The sequence below is a fragment of the Nycticebus coucang genome, chromosome 4 (assembly GCF_027406575.1).
Source record: "Nycticebus coucang isolate mNycCou1 chromosome 4, mNycCou1.pri, whole genome shotgun sequence".
Lineage (NCBI taxonomy): Eukaryota > Metazoa > Chordata > Mammalia > Primates > Lorisidae > Nycticebus > Nycticebus coucang.
The window spans coordinates 135,246,246-135,270,784 of record NC_069783.1 but is presented as its reverse complement, the minus strand read 5'-3'; the positions used below and the strand labels follow the sequence as shown (position 1 = coordinate 135,270,784).

The 24,539-nt window shown below is 41.4% G+C and overlaps 1 protein-coding gene across 5 annotated transcripts in view; it reads right to left on the bottom strand.

The window, feature by feature from the left end:
- LOC128584883 (general vesicular transport factor p115-like) overlaps positions 1-23,384 on the bottom strand; it is a 92,487-nt gene extending 69,103 nt beyond the window's left edge. For 3 of the 5 annotated variants that reach the window (XM_053590158.1, XM_053590160.1, XM_053590165.1), the window contains exon 1: positions 23,242-23,384. In XM_053590158.1, coding sequence (XP_053446133.1) covers positions 23,242-23,307 — 66 coding nt within the window. In that variant the 5' untranslated portion in view covers positions 23,308-23,384. The remainder of the gene's footprint in view (positions 1-23,241) is intronic. The other 2 variants (XM_053590159.1, XM_053590164.1) reach the window with 1 other exon arrangement.
- Positions 23,385-24,539: the final 1,155 nt, after the last annotated feature.

The window sequence follows — 24,539 nt, the reverse complement described above, 5'->3', positions numbered from 1 at the left end:
TCAGATTCCAAAACTTTACCCTAGAAGTGAGAACAATGTAAACTAAAAATTGTACCCTCATATTAATTCGAAAAATAAATAAATAAATAAAAAATAAAAACCAAAATGGGGGGCGGGGTTTCTGTTTTAGTGGTTTCTGATGGCAATCCAAAACGAGTTACATGCTTTTTTATTTTTTTTCTGTTCTTAGAGTCTTGCTCTGTCATCTGGGCTAGAGTGCCACGACCTCAGCCTAGTTCACAGCAACCCCAAACTCCTGGGCTCAAGCAATCTTCCTGTCTCAGTCTCCCAAGTAGCTGGAACTACAGGCACACACCACCACACCTGGCCATTTTTTCTATGTTTAGCATAGAAAGGGGTTTCACTCTTACCCAGGCTGGTCTCAGGATCTCCCCACCTTAGCTCCCCAGAGTAGTAGGATTACAGGCATAAGCCACCACGCCAGTCTTCTTTGTCTTCTTAAACAAAGACAATTATAAACCTAAATTCTATTTAGCATATAAACCTAAATTCTCTCCTATATGATATAAAGAATGTGTTAGATATTAAATGAAGAAGTAGGCCGGGCACAATGGCTCACTCTGGGAGGCTGAGGCTGGTGGATTGCCTGACTCTTGGGTTCCAGATCAGCCTGAGCCAGAGTGAAATCTAGTAAGTAAAAATAGCTGGGCCTTGTGGCAGGCACATGTAGCCCCAGTTACTTGGGAGGCTGAGGCAAGAGAATCACTTGATGAGCCCAAGAGATTGAGGTTGCTGTGAGCTGTGACACCAGAGTACTCTACCAAGGGTGACAAAGCAAGACTGTTCAAAAAAAAGAAAGAAATATAAAAGGCTATGTATAGTACCTGGCACCTGTGAGTTCTCAATAAATGTTACTAAACTTTATCATTACCAATTTTCTTATGACTTCTTCTTCTTATTCCACCTTTTCAGGCTTTTGGCTAATATTTCTATCATCTGTATCTCTAATAGACCATCCAAATTTTACAGATTTAATTTGCTACATAGTAAGATACTCAATAATTAAATAGCACTGTTTACAACCAAAATGTTAAGGTTTGAAATTGATATTACATAGACTTCGCAACTTATATATCTGCTATTTGGAGGCCTTACTACCTCCCAATATTCCAGAAGGTTGAAGGTAAAAAGTGGTATCTCCAGGGCAGCGCCTGTGGCTCAGTGAGTAGAGCACCGGCCCCATATACCGAGGGTGGTGGGTTCGAACCTGCCCCGGCCAAACTGCAACAAAAAAATAGCTGGGCGTTGTGGTGTGGTTGCCTATAGTCGTAGGAGGCCAAGGCAAGAGAATCGCCTAAGCCCAAGAGCTGGAGGTCAGTGTGAGCTGTGACGCCACAGCACTCTACCAAGGGTGACAAAGTGAGACTCTGTCTCTAAAAAAAAAAAAAAAAGTGGTATCGCCATAAAGAGTGTTAAGTAGCTACTCTTTACAGACAATTAAAACCAAGTGAATGGAAAATGTATTACATATGTTCCAAAGCCTACAAAGATTTGCCCTTGTTTTAGTCCAAACAGGTATTTTTCAGCTGATATTTACCAAATAAAAATTTTGTAGCTCAAGTGTGCTTAATTTCTATTCAGAAAGATCTCAAAAACCATTATTCCATTTATTCCTCACTTGAAAAACCAACTCAATGCAGTTTAATTATGCTCCATTGTCCATTCTCTCCTCCTTCCCTTCAGCTACTTAAAGCCTCTGTGCTTTAGCTAGGCATGCGGCTTCTACCTAGACTCTGTCCCAAGCCTTCCTCACAGCTGGGCACGGACAGTGACTACATTCTGGCCAGGGAGTTATGGATACCTTCAAGTTCATGTCCTTAAAAGGAAGCTATTTGGCAGTGCCTATGGCTCAGGGAGTAGGGCACCAGCCCCATATACTGAGGGTGGTGGGTTTGAGCCCGGTCCCAGCCAAACTGCAACAAGAAATAGCTGGGCGTTGTGGCGGGTGCCTGTAGTCCCAGCTACGTGGGAGGCTGAGGCAAAAGAATAGCATAAGCCCAAGAGCTGGAGGTTGCTGTAAGCTGTGATGCCACAGTACTCTACTGAGGGCGACAAACTAAGACTTTATCTCTCTTAAAAAAAAAAAAAAAAAAGTAAAAAAAGGAAGCTATTTGTTTCTCACTCCTCTGTCTCATTGCTCAGTCTAGTCTGGAAGTTGAACCAGATGATTAACGAGGTACCATACGACAATTCAAACAAGTGCAGCATCCTAGGGGATGGAGAAGCAGATAAAAAGCAGCAAGCCCAGCTACTTTTTTGTTGCAGTTGTCATTGTTGTTTAGCTGGTCTGGCCTGGGCTTGAACCCGCCAGCCTCGGTGCATGTGGCTAACGCTGTAACCACTGTGTATGGGCCCCAAGCCTAGCCAGTTTTTATTAAAGTCAGAAATGTTTGCCCTTAGGTCTTTTATCAAAGTATTCTTTATCTCAATATACTATTAAGGCATAACATTTCAGGTGACTATTCTGAACACCTGGAACAGAATTTCACCTTCTGAATAAACACAGAAGTAAATACAGTCAAGGTATGTAAGGTTACAAATAGAAAACAAGAAACAGATCTTTGGCCTGTTTCTTTTTTTTTTTTTGTAGAGACAGAGTCTCACTTTATGGCCCTCGGTAGAGTGCCATGGCATCATACAGCTCACAGCAACCTCCAACTCCTGGGCTTAAGCGATTCTCTTGCCTCGGCCTCCCGAGTAGCTGGGACTACAGGCGCCCGCCACAACGCCCGGCTATTTTTGGTTGCAGTTCAGCCGGGGCCGGGCTTGAACCCGCCTCGGTATATGGGGCCGGCGCCTTACCAACTGAGCCACAGGCACCGCCCCTTTGGCCTGTTTCTTAAAATAAATCTCCAATATCTACCATTAAATGTTCTAAAAAACAAATACAGCTACACATCTCACAGTAACATTTTGGACCATGTATATGATGGTGGTCCCAAGACTATAATGGAGCTAAAAAATTCCTATCACCTCAGTGACAGTTGTAATCTTCTTATTGGTGGATATGTCATTGTGTTTGTGGTGATACTGATATAAACAAACATACTCAGCTGCCAGTGTACAGAAGTACAGCAAATACACAATACTTCACTATGCTACTGCCTTATGTATTCATTATACTACATACTTTTTAATGGTTATTGTAGAGCATACTCCTCTACTAATTAAAAAGAAAAGGTAACTGTAAAACACCCTGATGTAGATGTTTTAGGAGGTACTCCACAAGAAAGCGCTGTTCTTAGGAGATGACAGCTCCCTATGGATTTAAACCCCAGAAGACTTTAACGTGACACAAGACGTAGAGGTAGAAAACAGTGACACTGATTATTCTGCCCTACGTAGGCCTAGGCTAATGTGTGTGTGTCTTAGTTTTTAAACCAAAATTTTTTTTCTTTAAATAGAAAAACCTTATAGAATAAATATATAAAGAGGCCAGGAATGGTGGCTCATAGTTGTAATCCTACTACTTTGGAAGGCCAAGCTTGGCTGGAAGATCACTTAAGGCCAGGAGTTTAAGACTAGCCTAAGCTGGGGCGGCACCTGTGGCTCAAGGAGTAGGGCGCCGGTCCCATATGCTGGAGGTGGTGGGTTCAAACCCAGCCCTGGCCAAAAAAAAAAAGACTAGCCTAAGCAATATAAGGAGACCATGTCTATATAAGAAAAAAAAAAAGAAAAATATTTTTGTACTATACTATACAATGTGTTTTTGTTTTACGAAAAGTCAAAAAGTAAAAATTTATAAAGTAAAAACATTATTATAAGCTAAATAATTTATTGAAGAAAATTTTAAAAATAAATTTTGAAAGTCTATTTTCTATAATGTCCTAGGCCTTCACATTCCTTCACCACTCCCCCAGCGCAACTTCTAGTCCTGCTAACTTCATTCCTGGTTAAGTGCTCCATACAAGCACTTTTTATCTTTTATCTTTTTATCTTTTATTACCATCTCTGTATTTAGATGTTTAGATACACATATACTTACCCTGTGTCACAGACGCCTACAGTACTCAATACAGCACATACAGTACAAGTCAGCAGCTCGGGCGCAGTGACTGTCCCACAGCAGCAGCACTGGTGGGCTATACCACCTGAGTCCGTGTGAGGGACTCCATGATGTATAAACAATGTCGAAATCACCTACTGACACATTTCCTAGATTCCTGTTGTCACATTCCTGACAGAAATGACTGTATCAGAATATAATTATTCCACTCATTTGTGTAATTATACACAGTGGTAAATACAAAGAAAACACTCTGGAAGGATATACAAACTTTATTAGAGATTACTCTTGTGATGAGAGATGAAGTTGTGAATGAAGAAAGAGGCAATTTTAGACTAAATACTGATTTGAATCATTTACAATAAGCATGTTTTTACTATTGCTTCAATTAACTAAAGAGAGAAAATATAAAGAAATTTCCAGAATATATCAGACCTTGCTTTTATCCTACTACCTGCTCTAACCTGATTACCCGAATGCCTTACTATTCGTGTCCTTTATGAATACAACCGATTCTCATTATTTGCAGTAGTTATGTTCTATAAAGTCACCATAAACACTGAATTAGAAATACTAAACCACCACCCCTAAAGGAAATTCAAGGTTAGTTTTCTGAGAGCCTCTGATCACAAAATTTTTATCAAATGACAAATACAAAACCTTGTTTTATGTGTATTCCTGTTTAAAGACTTCTTATGTAATACATACCATACTTGATCACTCATGCTGAACTCATGGCCAGCAGCACTCTAACTCACGTCTGAACAAAGCTTATGTAACGTACACCTCTTGTCTGTAAAGAGCATCATAGCCTTCTTGTGCTACATTTGCAGGCCATTTTGAACAGGAAAATCACCAAGAAAAAAATACAAAAAAATGCAAAAAACGCAACAACATTTAGACTGTGAGAAGGACTCCTGTTTGAAATAAGGAGACAGAGCATCTCCTTAGCAGGGAAATGTCCACTGGGGACGTCAGATTTCCTCACCGCTCTGTGCATGTGAGTATTGTTTTGGGGGTAGTGAGTACGTGAATCTGCAAATAGTAAGTTGACAAAGCTCAGCGCCAGCCACATACACCAAGGCTGACGGGTTTGAACCCAGCCAAACAATGACAACTACAACAAAAAAATAGCCAGGCGTTGTGGGGGGACGCCTGTAGTCCAAGCTCCTTGGGAAGCTGAGGCAAGAGAATCGCTTAAGCCAGTGGTTCTCATTGCCTCCTAATTCCGTGAACCTTTAATACAGTTCCTCATGTTGTGGTGACCCCCAACCATAAAATTATTTTCGTTGCTATTTCATAACTGTAATTTTGCTACTGTTACAAATCGTTAATATAAATATCTGATATGCAGGATGTATTTTCATTGTTTTTTTTGTTTGTTTTTTGAGACAGAGCCTCAAGCTACAGCCCTGGGTAGAGTGCTATAGCGTCACAGCTCACAGCAACCTCAAACTCCTGGGCTTAAGCGATTCTCAATGCTTGGCTATTTTTTGGTTGTAGTTGTCATTGTTTGGGCAGGACTGGGCTGGATTCGAACCCACACCTCTGGTGTATGTGGCTGGCGCCTTAACCACTTGAGCTACAGGCACTACCCTATATTTTCATTGTTACAAAGGGGTCATGACCCACAAGTTGAGAACCACTGGCTAAGCCCAAGTGTTTGAGGTTGCTGTGAGCTGTGATGCCAATGCACTCTACAGAGGGTGAGGGTGACATAGTGAGACTCTGTCTAAAAAAAAAATAAAAAAAGTTGACATAGAATAAGAATGGACTGTATCTTATTTATTTATTTATTTGAGATAGAGTCTCACTTTGTTGCCCTACGGTAGAGCCCTGTGGCATCACAGCTCACAGCAACCTCAAACTCTTGGGCTCAAGCAATTCTCTTGCCTCCGCCTCCCAAGTAGCTGGGACTACAGGCACCCACCATAACACCTGGCTGTTTTTAGAAGGTCTTGATCTGGCTCAGGTTGTTCTCGAACTTGTGAGTTCAGGCAATTCACTCACCTCAGCCTCCCAGAGTGCTGGGATTATAGGCGTGAGCCACCTGCCCGGCCTGTACCTTAAATACAATCTTTCTAAGTCAGTTTCATCATCTGCAAAATGGAAGGATAAACTAGGTGAATTCTAAGGTTATGTAACGCTCAAAACTTAGAATACTAGAATGATACTCAATGTTATCTAATAAGTAATAATGTATAGTATTCACTATACTATTTGAGTATTTAACCAATTTTTAAGCCAACATTTAAAAACTGAAAATTTTCATATAAAAATCCAGATTTCTATCTTTTCTTGAAAAATATTAGCCTGATAGCTAATGGTAGCTGACACTATATTTCATACAATTAAGAAGTCATCAATTTAAAGATCTACCATATTATCAAGAAAAAACAACAACCCCAATTGTGATTACAAAATGCACCCTGATTTCAGAGATGTTTAAATGCTATGTGTACCTTAGAATCAGTAAAATGTTACACATTTACATTTACTATGTGCGAGCTCTATCCTAAAATCTTACATTTTAAAAGTCATTTAATCTTCACAAAACCCTGTGAGATAGGCACTATTACTACCTATCCACATTTCAGGGATGAGGAAACAGGCACAGTGGTTAAGGAACTTGTGCATGTTCACAAAACTAAGTTGGTGAGCTAGGACTCAAAGCTAAGCAGTTTGAGGGCTTACCCTCACGTTACATTGGCTCTGGCAGCCTACATTCCAGTAGCCAACAACTGGCTGGAGCTTAGCACTAGCCCCATCCTTGACACAGGATAGGGAGGCTCCAGTTTCATCTCTTCTCTGACCAGATCTGCTGCTTCACTGATTCCACCCAACTGGAACTTGAACTTGTAACCATTGTGTTAAACAACAGGACACTATACATTAACAAGAAACAGTTCTAGCAGGAAAAATACATATCTGAGTAAAATTTAACCCATAGTTTTATTTAGGACCAGAAAGGGGAGAAAGGGGCGATAATAGGAAAAATTTAAGTGACAGAAGTTTATCAACTAATTCATATTATGCTAACTAGTTTATTAGGTGCTCTGAGAGACACAAAGATGAACAAGATATTGACTGTGTTGTCAAGAAGCTTGTACAGACCAGGCCAGTGGCTCACGCCTGGAATCCCAGCACTCTGGGGAGCCAAGGCAGGTGGATTGCTGGAGCTTAGGAGTTCCAGACCAGCCTGAGCAAGAGCAAGACCCATCTCTACTAAAAACAGAAAAACTAGTCAGGCCCTGTGGCAGCCGCCTGTAGTCCCAGCTACTCAGGAAGCTGAAGCAAGAGGATCACTTGAGGTTGCTGTGAGCTATGACATCATGGTACTCTACCCAGTGTGACAAAGTGAGAGTGTGTCAAGAAAAAAAAAAAGCTTTTATAGTCTCTTAAAAAAGATTATAGTGTGCTTAACAAAAGTAACTGAAAAACTGCTAATTTTAATACTTTCTAATAAAGCTCTATATGCTTTAACATGAAAGGATCACCAAAACACATCAATGAAAAAGGTAAGCTACAGTATAAACAGTATGTTATTTATTTTAAAAAGAACAAACTTGCTAATGCTCATACAAATACATAATTCTATACTACATAGAGACATGATTATGCACAAAGGTCTGGAAGGACTTACACCAAAGTAGTAGTGGTCATCTCTAGAAAGATAACTGAGATCAGAGATGGGAATCAAGGGCTTAAAATTTTCTAGAATCGTTTGCCACTTTACATAATAAAAAGATGAAGAAGATAATACAAGGTGTAACATTAAGCAGCTCACGCAGATGACTGTGTGAGAACTCTGTGTTTTAAAAAATTTTTTTAATGTATTTACTCAAGGCATATGCCATGTTTTGACATACAGTGAGTGTACTTAGGCAAATGAATAAACTCATCCTCTCACACGGGTACCCTTTATGTATGTGTGACATGAACACCAAAAATCTACTTCACTACATAATACAAAATTGTAACTATAGTCTTCATTTTGTATCCTAGATTTCCAGATTTATTCACCTTTCACATCTGCAATTTTGTCTCTTTTTCCCTACATTTCCCTATTTCCTACTCCGTATAGCCCCTACCCCCACACCCTGTAAGAACTCCTCTTTGTTTCAATAATTGTCATTTGAGATTCACAATTCCACTTATCAAGTGAAACATGTAAAGGGAAAATAATCCCACTAACCATTGGTAAACTGGGCATAATTAGAATTATAATAACTAACTTGTCATATTAAAAAACTTTCTTTACTATCCAATAGTGCCATTTATTTACATTTAATAATATACAGAGAGAGACCCAAAAAGCAGCAGTGAGAATAGGAATGACTAGGACAGAAAAAACTGAGATGAAGAATATGAAAATGCAAAATTACCAGAAGGGGAAAAAAGAAGACAGTATAAAACTACAATGGGATACACTTAAAACTTAAAGGACCCTGGTATTAATATAGTTTGCAGTATCTTCTTACAACTGCTAACAAAAATCCTTCCTCCCCACTCTTTTTTTTTAGTATTCAGTAACTAATTACCTAACTTGTAAAAAGGAATGCTATTAAAACTCTAACTCTAAGCCCGATGTGGTAGCTCACACCTGTAATCCCAGCACTCTGGGAGGTCAAGGCAGAATATCTTGGGCTCAGGAGTTAAGAGGTCAAGGTAGGTGGATTGCTTGAGCTCAAGAGTTTGAGACCAGCCTGAGTAAGAAGAAGACCTCATCACTACTAAAAATAGAAAAAAGCCGTGGGTGTTGTGGGGATGGCTGTAGTCCCAGCTACTTGGGAGGCTGAGGCAGGAGGATCACTTGAGCCCAGGAGATTGAGACTGCCATGAGCTGATACCATGGTCCTCTATGGAAGGCTACAAATGAGACTTTTTCTAAGTAAATAAAAAAAATTACAAATGCAAATAATGTAATCTAATTATGTGTCTTCATATTAACCCACAATAGAAAAGAATTAGAAAAATTAGCTGCACATTGTGGCGGAAACCTGTAGTCCCAGCCACTCAGGAAGAGGCTGAAGCAGGAGGAATGCTCAAACCCAGGAGTTTAAGGTTGCTGTGAGGTAGGCTGATGTCACAGCACTCTAGCCGGGCAACAGAGTGAGAGTGCCTCAAAAAAAAACCCTCCAAAACAAAAAAATCTCCAACCATTCATTTATTCAACAAATATTTATTAAGAACCTAATAACAGCTTAATATTACGATATAATCTTGCCCTTGTCTTCATGAAGCTGAAAATATAGTTGTACCTTCCTGAAAAAGAACTTCCCTAACCATAACTATTTACTGTAGGACTAAAAAATAATTCATGTTAGGGCGGCGCCTGTGGCTCAGTGAGTAGGGCGCCGGCCCCATATGCCGAGGGTGGCGGGTTCAAACCCAGCCCCGGCCAAACTGCAACAAAAAAATAGCCGGGCGTTGTGGCGGGCGCCTGTAGTCCCAGCTACTCGGGAGGCTGAGGCAAGAGAATCGCGTAAGCCCAAGAGTTAGAGGTTGCTGTGAGCCGTGTGACGCCACGGCACTCTACCCGAGGGCTGTACAGTGAGACTCTGTCTCTACAAAAAAAAAAAAAATAATTCATGTTAATAGTCAACTCATTAATAGCTTTAATGGAATTTAAAAATTACTGTTTTAGAATACAAAAAAAGAGCCAGAAGTTAATTTGTTTTAAACTGAACTCTGTAAGTGAAGACTTCATTAAAAAAAGCAAAAGCTGATCTTATCTTCAGATGGCCTAAATTATTATAATCTAAAAAAAGATGTGAGAGCACTACACAGTGGAACGCAAGTGTCTCTGCAGACAAATCCAGTCACTCCAACACAGTTTGCTTCCATTAGGATCCCCTAGAAGACAGCCAAAGGAACACACGGCTTCATCTACTCTCCTTGATTTCTCCTAGAAATGAACTATGTTTTTCAAAAGAACACCTTTTTAAGCATGAAATCTACCAAATAACCTACCACAAATGGTAGCATCTTTAATCTTGAGCAAAAGATGAATGACTTTTTATAGAAAGAAAGTTTTGGGCATTTCTGCCTGACAGATAAGCATAATAATAACATGCATAACTTTTCTGTACCGACCATAGACAGAAAGCAGAATACAAAACAGTGTAAATAATAAAATGTACACATAAAAAAAGAGAAACGGTACTTGTGTCAAGAAATTTATGTAAGGAATTCTTCTGGGCTCTCCTAAAAAATAATAAGATTCAAGAATGATTATAATTACTTCTCAAATCCTAAGACATCAGGACTTACACATGTATAACCTCCAGGATAATTTTTCCCCAGGTATGTTCCTCAACTTACTAAACCTACAGAGTTTCCTAAAGTAAAAAAAAAAAAAAGGGAAGGAGTTGGTCAAATAAATTTGGCAAACACTGCTTACTTCGTATCTTCATTTTAAAAATATTGACACAGGCTCTGCGCCTGTAGCTCAGGGGTTAGAGTGCTGGTCACATATACCGAGGCTCGCAGGTTCAAACCCGGTCAGGCCTGCTAAACAACAATGACCATTGCAACAACAACAACAAAATAGCCGGGTGCGGGCATTGTGACGGGCACCTGTAGTCCTACCCTGTTTCCCCGAAAATTTTAAGGTGTGCTCCCAAAGATGCGCTAGGTCTTATTTTCAGGGGACATCTTATCTTCCCTGTAAGTAAGTCTTATTTTTGGGGAAACAGGGTAGCTACTCAGGAGGCTGAGGCAAGAGAACTGCTTAAGCCTAAGAGTTTGAGGTTGCTGTGAGCTGTGACACTACAGCCCTCTACTGAGGACAATAGGAGACTCTGTCTCAAAAAACAAAATTAACACAGTGCCTGCTTACCAAACCTTTTATAAACATTGGAGGTTTTTATTTTATTTATTTTCTTTGTATTATCAGTATTTTGTTTTGTTTTTGATTATTACAGTACACACTTCCTTGTTAATAAAATTCTTTTCAAGGATATTTATTCAAAAATTTTGGATCATACCTTGGTAACGTTAGGACATGTAAAGTTCAAATGATTCCAGTTTTCATAAATTACCCTAAATAACCTACATAATTAATCTTCAAAAGCCATGTAGTATTTAACAGACACTACTTAAAAAGAGTATAAAAGACATCTTTGCTTGGATATAGAAATGATCAAACACAAATTATTAAGGTTTTCTCTGACATTGTCATTGCTCAAGACAGGCCAAGAGAGAAACACATTCCAGTTGTGACATTGACCTAGTTATAAATATGGGATATGAAACATTAACCCAAATAGGAGTTTCAGACTTCACATTTATAGCAACACGGTATAAAATGTGCTTGACCAAACAAAAACTATGTCTAAATTTAAGCCACACTCCTTAATAATGATTTTTATTAAAAGAAAGTATAACTGCGTCTATACTATTAGCCCTTTTGTTTTCTGAGCTAGCTGATCAAAGCATGATCTAAAAAGAGATGGAACAGCATAGAAATTCTGAATGCTTTCTCTGGACTTTAGCTACCTTCAGGCCTCAGGATCCAACGTGAGAACAGACAAATGCTCCTACGATTTATCAAAAGTAGTTAACATGTCTTCTGGAATTTTCAAGAAACTAGCCTTAAACAAAGGTACTAGTTGGAAGGCACATGGAACACCAGACACATGTGAGCTACAACAGCATGAGCAGCCCCTTTCTAGTAGTTAGGGGGAAAAAACACTGAAAACAAAAGCATGAGTGGGATTTTTACTATATGTTTATTTGCACCAAGCAAATGGTGTCAAGCCTGAGGCAGTATCAATCATCAGAAATCACTGTCTTTTCCTACCTTAAGAAAGAAATCAAATTCAAAAAATGTATGATTCTATAATGCAAAACATTCAACGTGGATAAAATTCTGTATTTAAAATATCCAGCACTTTATCAAATTATTGACTATCCTATGATACATACATGTATTTACTACTTCACTGATTCTGAAGAACATCTTAATTATCAGTCCAAAATGATTCTTTTTTATTTATTTATTTTTTTGGCCGGGGCTGGGTTTGAACCAGCCACCTCCGGCATATGGGACCAGCGCTCTACTCCTTGAGCCACAGGCGCCGCCCCCAAAACGATTCTTAATTAAGATTATGAAAAGCTAGAAACTGAATAATCAATACTATAACTCTCACACTTTACAAGACATTTAGTAAAATTAGAAAAATTAAGACAGTGGTCAAAATATTTAATAATCTGAAAAAAATAAAAATTTGACATAATCAACCTCAATCATTTGAAAACTTTGATTGCTAGTCTTTAAGAAGTATTGTTTAATCCTAATAATTGGTGAGTAGCTATGATTAAGATCTATGATTTATTTCAAGTAAAACAATTATTCATTTTACAAGTACTAATTGAACACAGTAGGTGCTCCAACTGAGCATTTTGGAACAACAGATTAAAATACATATGAACCTGCTCTATAGATATTTTAAGAGTCTAGAAGGGCTAAGTTACATATACGTATGGTAGAAAGCATAAGAAATTCATAGTCTAGTTAAACTACAAAATTACTCGGAGGTGAAAGAGTACGTATGTGCAGTGTGGTAGGGGAAAGAAGCTCAGAGTGCAGGATAGAAAAGCACTGATGATGAGGCTGAAGACTAGGCAGAATTCAGACAAAACAAAGAGGCCTTCCATTGGAAAAAGATCAGAAAAGCAAAGAAGATGGAAAACTACAATGAAAAAATTCAATTTTGCAGAATGGAAAAAAAAAATACAACATACTACATGATAATAGCAAAGTTAGAGGTTCCAAGCTCTGGTAACTCAAAATATCCAGGCCAGATCATATTACCTGTGAAAACATCGAATGTTGTACTAAACACTCCAATGATGCCCTACAATGCTTCTAAACTAGTGACCCATGATCCTTTATATCTGTTGAACTTCCTGATGGAAGGAGATGATGAAACAAGTTCTGTTCACACTGTAACTCAGAGTAAATGAATTTTCTTCAGAAGACAAATACTTTTCCAAGTTTCCAAAGTTAGGCAAGAACCACTTTCTTTTCAATTTATATATTCAAGCTTCATTTAGAAATCACAATGCGTTGCTCCATTCGCAGTGGCAAGATCAAAGTGTTCTAGTTCCAGCTCTGCGACATTGTGCAAGCTGCTTTAGTGTTTTATGCTTGTAAAGTGAGGAGGCGCTACCAGGTCCCTTTAAAATCCCACACTGTGACAAATTTTATACTATCCTTACTAGCGAAGTCACTGTGAAAAGACCAACTATAAGAACAACAAAAAAAGGGTATTCTTCCCCAACCACACACAGTAAAAACTACCATTTATTGAGCACCTACTAAGTGCCAGGCTCTTTCTATTTATTTCACTTAATCCTCACTTCATCCTGAAGAGTAGGCATGTTCTTCATTTTACTCTGAGGGTAATTGCCATCTCTTGCCTGTTCAATCCAATCAGGGGTAGAAAGCCAGGAGTCAAATCAAGGTCTTATGCCAAAGCAAGATCTACTAAACCATATTTTAAAACCTGGTCTCTCAAATACTAACATTAGACAAAATAAATGAAGATCATTTATTTTTGGACTATTAGGGGGTACACATGTTTTGTTTACATACTTTTTATAAAGACTGAGTCAAAGTTACATTTGTGAGTGTGCCCAGAATAAATTTATTTTGAAGTTCAGTTGGTATGTAATGGAAATGAGGACAGAGGGCTTTTAAAAGAAATAAATGTTTTATTTGATAATAATTTTAGATTACTTAATCTAAATCAATGCTCATCACGGTGAGCAGGTATGACTTTTAAAGGTAAACTTTGGATGGTAGTTGTAAGCATAACTTTTGTTACTGGGAATCTGAAGTTTTTAAAATAAACATTTTTTTTTTTTTTTTTATTTATTTTTTTTTTTTTTTATTAAATCATAAGTGTATACAATGATATGATTATGGGGCATCATACACTCACTTCATAAACCATTTGACACATTTTTATCCCAGTGGTTAACATAGCCTTTCCGGCGTTATCTCAGTTACTGTGCCAAAACATTTATATTCTACATTTACCAAGTTTCGCAAATACCCCTGTAATATGCACCACAGGTGTGATCCCACCGATTCCCCTCCCTCTACCCACCCCCCCCCTTTCCCACTTCCCCCTATTGTTAAGTTGTAGCTGGGTTATAGCTTTCATGTGAGAGTCCCAAATTAGTTTCATAGTAGGGCTGTGTACATTGGATATTTTTTCTTCCATTCTTGGGATACTTTACTAAGAAGAATATGTTCCAGCTCCATCCATGTAAACATGAAAGAGGTAAAGTCTCCATCTTTCTTTAAGGCTGCATAGTATTCCATGGTATACATATACCACAATTTATTAATCCATTCGTGGATCGATGGGCACTTCGGCTTTTTCCATGACTTAGCAATTATGAATTGGGCTGCAATAAACATTCTGGTACAAATATCTTTGTTATGTTGTGATTTTTGGTCTTCTGGGTATATGCCCAGCAGAGGAATTACAGGATTGAATGGTAGATCTATTTTTAGATCTCTGAGTGTTCTCCATATATCCCTCCAAAAGGAATGTATTAATTTGCATTCCCACCAGCAGTGCAGAAGTGTTCCCTTTTCTCCGCATCCACGCCAACATCTCTGGTCTTGAGATTTTGTGATATAGGCTAGTCTCATTGGAGTTAGATGATATCTCAAAGTAGTTTTGATTTGCATTTCTCTGATGATTAAAGATGATGAGCATTTTTTCATATGTCTGAAGGCCGTGCGCCTGTCTTCTTCAGAGAAGTTTCTCTTCAAATCCCTTGCCCAGCCTGCGATGGGATCCCTTGTTTTTTTCTTGCTGATGCGTTTGAGTTCTCTGTGGATTCTGGTTATTAAACCTTTGTCAGAGTTATACCCTGCAAATATCTTCTCCCATTCTGAGGGCTGTCTGCTTGCTCTGCTTACTGTGTTCTTAGCTGTGCAGAAGCTTTTTAGTTTGATCAAGTCCCAGTAGTGTATTTTTGAAGCTGCTTCAATTGCCCGGGGGGTTCTCCTCATGAAATACTCACCCAGACCAATTTCTTCAAGGGTTTTCCCTGCATTCTCCTCTAGTATTTTTATAGTTTCATGTCTTAAGTTTAAATCTTTAATCCAATGAGAGTCTATCTTAGTTAATGGTGAAAGGTGTGGGTCTAATTTCAGTCTTCTGCAGGTTGCCAGCCAGTTCACCCAGCACCATTTGTTAAATAGGGAATCTTTTCCCCACTGAATGTTTTTAATTGGCTTGTCAAAAATCAAATAGCGGTAAGTAGCTGGATTCATCTCTTGGTTCTCTATTCTATTCCAGATATCTACTTCTCTGTTTTTGTGCCAATACCATGCTGTTTTGATCACTATCGATTTGTAGTAAAGTCTGAGGTCTGGTAGTGTGATTCCTCCTGTTTTGTTTTTATTTCTGAGTAATGTCTTGGCTATTCGAGGTTTTTTCTGATTCCATATAAAACGAAGTAATGTTTTTTCAAGATCTTTAAAATACGACAGTGGAGCTTTAATAGGGAGTGCGTTGAAAGTATATATTGCTTTGGGTAGTATGGACATTTTGATAATGTTGATTCTTCCCAGCCATGAGCATGGTATGTTTTTCCATTTGTTAACATTTTCAGCTATTTCTTTTCTTAGAGTTTCATAGTTCTCTTTATAGAGATCTTTCACGTCTTTTGTTAGGTAAATTCCCAAATATTTCATCTTCTTTGGCACTACTGTGAATGGGATAGAGTCCTTAACTGCTTTTTCAATTTGACTGTTGTTGGTGTATATAAAGGCTACCGATTTATGAATGTTGATTTTGTAACCTGAGACGCTGCTGTATTCCTTGATCACTTCTAGGAGTTTTGTAGTAGAGTCCCTAGTGTTTTCCAGATACACAATCATATCATCTGCGAAGAGCGAGAGTTTGATCTCTTCTGACCCTATATGGATACCCTTGATCGCCTTTTCTTCCCTAATTGCGGTGGCTAAAACTTCCATTACAATGTTGAAAAGCAATGGAGACAATGGGCAGCCTTGTCTGGTTCCTGATCTGAGTGGAAATGATTCCAATTTAACTCCATTCAATATGATATTGGCTGTGGGTTTGCTGTAGATAGCCTCTATCAGTTTAAGAAAAGTCCCTTCTAGACCAATTTTCTTGAGTGTTCTGATCATGAAGGGATGCTGGATATTATCAAAAGCTTTTTCTGCATCAATTGAGAGAATCATATGGTCTTTGTTTTTTAATTTGTTTATGTGCTGAATTACATTTATAGATTTACGTATATTGAACCAGCCTTGAGACCCTGGGATAAAACCAACTTGGTCATGATGTATAATTTGTTTGATGTGTTGCTGGATTCTGTTTGTTAGGATCTTGTTGAATATTTTTGCATCTATATTCATTAGTGATATTGGTCTATAATTTTCTTTTCTTGTTGGGTCTTTTCCTGGTTTGGGGATCAGGGTGATATTTGCTTCATAGAACGTGTTGGGTAGTCTTCCTTCTTTTTCTACATTTTGGAACAGGTTGAGTAATATAGGTACTAATTCCTCTTTAAAGGTTTGGTAGAATTCTGACGTGAAACCATCTGGTCCCGGGCTTTTCTTTTTAGGGAGGTTTTGTATAGTTGATGCTATTTCTGAACTTGATATGGGTCTGTTCAACATTTCCACTTGATTCTGGTTAAGTCTTGGAAGGTGGCGTGCTTCCAAGTATCGGTCTATTTCCTTCAGATTTTCATATTTCTGAGAATAAAGTTTCTTGTAATATTCATTAAGGATTTTTTGGATTTCTGATGAGTCTGTGGTTATTTTGTCTTTGTTGTTTCTGATTGATGATATTAGAGATTTTACTCTTTTTTTCCTGATTAGGTTGGCCAGAGGTTTATCTATTTTATTGACCTTTTCAAAAAACCAGCTTTTTGATTTATTGATCTGTTGTATTATTCTTTTGTTTTCAATTTCATTTAATTCTGCTCTAATTTTGGTTATTTCTTTTCTTCTACTGGGTTTGGGGTTGGAATGTTCTTCCTTTTCCAGTTGCGTGAGATGTCCCATTAAGTTGTTAACTTCCTCTCTTTCCGTTCTCTTGAGGAAGGCTTGCAGTGCTATAAATTTCCCTCTTAGAACTGCCTTTGCAGTGTCCCAGAGGTTCTGATAGCTTGTGTCTTCATTGTCATTTTGTTCCAAAAAATTGGTGATTTCTTTCTTAATCTCATCTCTGACCCAGCTATCATTCAGCATAAGGTTATTTAACTTCCATGTTTTTGTATGGGTATGCAGATTCCTGTTGTTACTCAATTCAAGTTTTATTCCATGATGGTCCGAGAAGATGCACGGAATAATTTCTATTCCTTTAAATTTACTGAGGTTAGACTTGTGACCTAAAATGTGATCAATTTTGGAGTAAGTTCCGTGGGCTGATGAGAAGTATGTGTATTCAGTTTTGTTGGGATGAAATGTTCTGTAGATGTCTGCTAAATCTAAATATTGGATGGTTAGGTTTAAATCTAAGATTTCTTTGCTCAGCTTCTTTCTGGAGGATTGATCCAACACTGCCAAGGGAGTGTTGAAATCTCCAACGATTATGGAGCTGGAGGAAATCAAGTTACTCATGTCTGTTAGAGTTTCTCTTATAAATTGAGGTGCATTCTGGTTGGGTGCATAGATATTAATAATTGAGATCTCGTCATATTGAGTATTACCCTTAACAAATATGAAGTGACCATTCTTGTCCTTCCTTACTTTTGATGGTTTAAAGCCTACTGTATCTGCAAATAAAATTGCAACACCTGCTTTTTTCTGATTACCATTTGCCTGAAATATGGATGACCATCCTTTCACCCTGAGTCTGTATTTGTCTTTTAAGTTGAGATGTGACTCTTGTATGCAACAAATATCTGGCTTAAGTTTTTGTATCCAGTCAGCTAACCTATGCCTCTTTAGAGGACAGTTTAAGCCATTCACATTGATGGAGAGTAAGGATAAGTCTGGTGGAATTTTGGGTATCGAGTTTTTCAAAGGTCCAGTGGACATTTTTAATCCTTTCGCCAGTGTGGAAGTTTGAGTTTGATCCGAAGTTTCTGAGTGAGTTTACTTTTGTGGTATAGGATTGGGTTGGTCATTGTGGAGGATAGGTCTGAGAACATCCTGAAGAGCTGGTTTACTTATGGCAAATTTTTTCAACATATGAATGTCATTGAAGTATTTAATTTCTCCATCATAGATGAAACTCAGTTTAGCTGGATACAAGATCCTGGGTTGAAAGTTTTTTTGCTTTAGGAGATTAAAAGTTGATGACCAGCCTCTTCTTGCTTGAAAAGTTTCAGCAGAGAGATCTGCAGTTATTCTAATATTCTTACCTTTGTACGTTATAGTTTTCTTTTGCCGGGCTGCTTTGAGAATCTTCTCTTTCATGTTAACTTTAGTGAAGCTAATTATGATATGTCTGGGAGATGGCTTTTTGGGGTTGAATCGTGCTGGGGTTCTGAAGCTGTCTGCTATCTGAATTTCAGATTCTCTAGGCATGTCTGGAAAATTTTCTTTCATAATTTCATGTAGAAGGGCCTCTGTGCCCTTGGCTGCCACATCATCAGCCTCCGAAATTCCTATAACCCTTATGTTATGTTTTTTCGAATTATCTGAGAGCTCTCTGAGTGAGTGATCCGTTTTTGCTCTCCATTTCTCTTCCTCTTTGAGAGATTGGGAGCGTTCGAAGACTTTATCTTCAATGTCAGAAATCCTTTCTTCTGCTTGCTCCATTCTGTTACTGAGGGATTCTACTGTATTTTTCATATCTTTGAGGGCTGTAAGTTCTTGTTTCAGTGTGTCTAAGTCTTTGGTGGTTTTGTCTTTAAATTCGTTAAATTCTTGAGACAGTTTTTGAATTTCTCCACGAATTCCTAATTCCATTTTATTAATCTTGTCTGCAAACCAAATTCTGAATTCGACTTCTGACATCTCAGCCAGTTGTTTATGAATGGGATCTTCAATCACATCTGCCGTATCTTTTCTTGGGGGGGTTGATCTATTCTGGTTATTCATGTTACCAGAGTTTTTCCGCTGATTCCGCCCCATGGTTTACTCCCTTTGGTTTTTCCCCTGGGGTTTTATCGAGGGCCCGTACAGTGTTGTGGCCTGAGAAACTGGGGCCCTGTCTGGTGTGGTGGAGCAAAGTGGTTCTGTCTTGTTTTCAGCTGGTTTCTGTTCTATCCTATTGCAACTTCTACTCTGGCTTGAAGTCTCAGCTGTGTGGAAAAATCAGCAATTAAGTCACCCCGCCTGCCCACCTCTGGCCCCAGTTGGAAAAGGAGAATCAAACCTTCCTACAATCGCACACCCAGGGCACCACCTGAAAAGTCCTCAGTCTATTAGCCCAGATCAAAAGGTCCGAATCAACTGTCTCAATCGGCACTTGTCTCAGGTGGAAGGGTTCAAGAGGTCTCTGGGAACTGGATCACAGGGGCCTGGTGACTCCTCTGAGACAGCTCACTCCAGTGCAGCGTGGAGTCAGGAGGAGCCACCCCGCAAACAGAGCAGTCTGGGAAGGTTGACGTCTCCTTCCCCACTTTGCCCCTCCGTCGGACCCAGTCACTGGTATCTCTGCAGATGGCTAACCCAGTTGCCTGCAGTGAACAGACACTCCAGGGGTTTGCACCTGCCTGAATCGCGAGGAAGTCTGCCAGGCCCCCGCAGACTGCCGCTATCTAGCAGGAGGAGATGGGGCCTGACATCTTTGAGTGTTTGATGCAGGTGATGGGAAGGAGGTGTTCACTCAGGCTTAGCCCCGTCCCTGATGGATGCTGCTAACAGAACAGAACAGAACAGACAACTTTGTGAGGTTCTGTCTCTGTTCCTGTCGTCGCCTACAGGAGACGGGCTGTTTTGAGTTCAAACGTCTTTGCTGCTGGAGAATTGCGTCTGAACACCTCTCTGGGTCGGCCCCGCCCTGGAGGCTTCTGGGTTTGTGAGTCGTGACACAGGTGGCCTCCTCTGGTTGCCCAGGGAGACAGGGGGTGTGGCCTCAGAATATCCAGAAGTGAGCGTTCTGCCGTTAAAGAAAAAACGGCTGTTGATCTACCTCCAGGGAACTGCTGCTCTGGTGTGGGCACTCAGGCGACCCTTTTCTCCTCTGTCCCGCGCCCCAGAGTCAGCACTGAGCGGCCGCAGTTTGTGCTGGGTCCACACCCCTTAAGAGATCCCCCAAGAATCAGAACTCTTGGGGGATGGGCGCCCAGACCCGGATTGGGAGTGGGGCGGGGGGGAAGCTAGAGTTTCATTCAGTTTCACGCAATACTACGGTCCGGGGAGGGCTCCTGCACTGCACCGCAGGGAAGTGCCGCCAAGGCTTGATTTCCCCTCAGCGGAGTGCCCTATCCTCGCTCACGTATCCCAGAGTCAGCGCTGACCTGACGCAGCTCAGGCACTGTGCACTCCCCTCGAGAAATCACCCAAGGAGCCGAACTCCGGAGGGATAGGCCCTCAGACCCCGAGTGAGAGTAGGGGCTCTCAGCTCTCAGCGGGGAGGCCAGAGTCTTATTCAGTCTTGTGCCCGGGGAGGGCTCCTGCACTGCACTGCAGGGAAGTGCCGCCAAGGCTTGATTTCCCCTCAGCGGAGTGCCCTCTCCTCGCTCACGTATCCCAGAGTCAGCGCTGACCTGACGCAGCTCAGGCACTGTGCACTCCCCTCGAGAAATCACCCAAGGAGCCGAACTCCTGGGGGATAGGCCCTCAGACCCCGAGTGAGAGTAGGGGTTCTCAGCTCTCAGCGGGGAGGCCAGAGTCTGATTCAGTCTTGGGCCCCGTATGCCCGGGGAGGGTTGCTGCACTGCACCGCAGGGAAGTGCCGCGAGGCGTGACTCCCCCTCAGCCCGGTGCCCTCTCCTCACTCGGCGCGCCTCAGAGTCAATGCTGACCAGACGCAACTCGGGGACTGTCCACTCCCCTTGAGAAATCACCCAAGGATCCGAAGTCCTGGGGGACAGGCCTCCAGACCTCAGTGGGCGGGAGGGGAGCGCCGGGGATTCAGGGTTGCCGGCAAAGGATTCCCAAAGTTTTATTCAGCCCTATGTCCGGCAGGAGAACGCCACGGCACCCCAGTAGGGGAGGTAGGTCCAGTTTTTAGAAGGTCTCTCCCGTGGAGTGTAGTGGGAGGGGCTTTAATTTCTGCCCACTTGTTCAATTGTGGGGCTACAGAGCCGGTCTCATGGGGGAGGGGGACTCCCGTCCGCTTGGTGGTGGATTTTGTACCTTTTGTTTGCGTCCTTGTGATCACAACTTGCCTCAGCGGTGTTGATGTGCGTTCTTCAGCCTTCTCTCTTGGTGAGGCTCAAGTCCACCAGGATACTTACTAAATTCCTGTCCCTTAACTCTCCTTCTGGACGGGAGCCTTTGTTGAAAGCTGGCTTCAGTCCGCCATCTTGTCTCTCAGTCCCAAAATAAACATTTTATTTGAAAATAATTTTAGATTACATTACAGTGAGCAGATATGATGTTTTAAAGGTAAACTTTGGGAAGTAGTCCCAGATATAACTTTGTTACTGGGAGCCTGAAGGGTTGCAGTTATGGTGATTGGGAAAGAACAAGGTCTTCTAAGAGGGCAGTTTGGCTGCCTCATCGCCAAGTAGGAATGCACTGGTGAAGCGAGATATTCTGTGTTTGTGTGTGTGAGACAGCCATCTCCTGATGTTCAAATGAAGGAAACAGTCATCAGCTTTAAACAATTCTAACCCAGATTTGTGTGGTTAATTCTAATATATAAATTTCCCAAATTCCCAGATAGCACTGAAATATGGGCATCAGCAATCAAGTCAAGGCTTTAAAGAAAAAAACACCTGGCTCTGGTCAGCAACCTGACCCTGTTCAAGATACTTCACTTCTCTAAGCCTCACTTCATTTGTAAAGTGAGGATAGTATCACTTATTTTGCAAAGTAGTTAAGGATTTAGAAATGTGGACTATAAACAGCTCAACACAGAACCTACTATAAACTAGGAGTTTGACAAATGAAAGCTACCATTTTTACCCTTCAAGCTCCCAGTAACAAAAAGTTGTATCTAGGACTACTTCCCAAAGTTTACCTTTAAAACGTCATACCTGCTCACTGTGATGTAATCTAAAATTATTCTCAAATAAAACGTTTCTTTTAAAAACTTCGGATTCCCAATAACAAAGTTATTCTTATGACTACCATCCAAAAGTTTGCCTTTAAAACGTCATACTTGCTCAATGTGATGTAATCTAAAACTATTCTCAAATAAAACGTATATTTTAAAAAAGCCGTATGTCCTCAGTTTCATTACACACCAACGAAACTGGAATATAAGTTTACCCCAGGCACACTTACAACTTTGATTCAACCTGTACAAAAAGTATATAAACAAAACATGCGTACCCCCTAATATTCCGAAATTTAAATAAAGAAAAAAAGCTCATCCTAAACCTAAAATCTAAGCCCTAGCAAATACTGTTTTCAGTAGCTAATACTTTCTAAAAATGATATTGCAAATCGTTGTCATTCAGGCAGAAAGCAGGAGGTCTCCCCAGAGCGCAAAAGATCACAACGACGTCCAACTAAGTATTTGCCAAATGACATATATTTGGGTGAGCCCAAAAAGTAAGGTCTGAATTAACACCAAGCAGAACGACCGTCCTTCCAGTTGATGGGACAGGAGCAGGTGGCTTTGTGCCCCAAAGAATATCGTTTTATTCTCCCCCACATGCTCTCGCCAACAGCTGGGTTTTAAACCTTGCAGTCTTCCCCAAAGCCCAAGTTTCAGACTAGGAGGGAGGGAGAAGGACTTCACTGGACTCCTCTCCGCCAGTGGAGACCCAGGCGAAAGACAGGGAGGGAGGAGTCGCGGCCCTGAGGGGCGTGGGAGACAGGTCGGGCCACCTCTGCCGGTGGCTGAGGTGTCCTTCGCTCCCCGGGCCGCACCGCTCGCGGACCACTCTGCTCACCCCGAGCTGCGGAGCTCGGGAGCTGCGGGCGCGGTTGCTGTCAGCCCGGCCGAGCCGTCGCGGCGGGGACTGTGCTGGGAGCGTGAAGGAGTAACTGGGAGATTTCAGGAGAGGAAAGAAAGAAAACGGGGAGGCGGCATGTGGATCCCCAATGCACGATGGGGCGCGAGAGGTGACCTCTAGACCCCCCGGCGTCCCGTCCCGCCCGGACCCTTCCCAAGTCCCGGACCCGCCGGTCCTCTCACCGTCTCAGCTTCTGTGTGCTGGGGGCCGGCACTCCGACCTCCCATTACCCCACGGAGGAAATTCATCTTGCAGCTCAGCCACCGGCTTTACCGGCCCTTTAGGGGAAGAAAACAAGACCACTTCGCCCGCGCTGTGCACTCCCGGGCCGCCGCCACCACTGCTTCCAGCACGGCTCCAACCGCCTAAGGCCGGAAACAACCGCCACCGCCGGACAAGGTGCGCATGCACGGGGACGTGGCATTACGTGGCGGCTCGAAGGGCGAAGGCAAAAGGGGAGAGAAGCCGAGAGGAACCCGGTCGCCAGGTTCCGCCGCAGGCCCCGCCCACCATGCAGGTCCCGCCTCCTGCCGCAGAGACACGCCTCCTGCTCCCGCCCTTCGCGGATCTTTCCCGCTGGCCGCTGCCACCCACCTGGTAGAAGCCGGGCCCTGCGGACTGAAGTGGATCTGGTTAGACTGCGCGTTTCCGCTTGCACGGTTGTCGCCGAGAGGGACTTACTGCAAGCTATTGCCAGATCTGGGTTCTTATTTTGCTAAGTCGAAAGTGAGATTTTACTTCGTCCGACGTGACAGGTAAGGGGTTCCATTCCCTGGGAACGTTCGTTTGGTTGTGCGGTTTAACAGTACCAGCGTCGTGGCCTTCTGAGCCCCATAAATTGCATCTCTTCACAGGGCTTTGTTTGGTGGCAAAAAGGTGCTAGAGACCCTTCCTTCCACGGCCACTGGGGGGCGTGTTTCTCAGCTCTTGCTCGTCAAACCTGTTAAAAGGAAGAGTGCGAGGAGGAAACCCAGGGAACCCTGCGTACAGCTTACATCGTTCTGCAGTGTCACTTGGGCAGAGACTAACAATGTTACTAATTCTCAGCCCCTGTATTTTCAGTTTTTTTTAAACAAAAATATCGTTTTTTTCAAATCAGTGTGCCTGTTCCTTTTAAAATGAGGTTGCCAGGTACACGTACTTCTGGAATAGTCTTATAAATTTCCTAGGACTAAAAAGCACAGAATCTAGTTAGCTAACTGACTTAATGAAACTCTCGTATTCCCACACAGACCTCAGATTCAGCACTTAAAATTGAACTCGTCACCTTCCCCTGCCTCCCTTAAAGGAAAAAAATCAATATGCCCTTCTACTGTGTGCCCCGCTATGCTCAATAAATAGTACCACTATCCAAACAATTGCCTTAGCCAGGAGGAGGAACCTGGGAAGAATCCTAATCCCTGACTTCAACTCCTACATGTCCAGTCAATAGTCAAGTCCTGTAATTGCTATTTACAGAATGTTTCTCAGATAGGTCCTG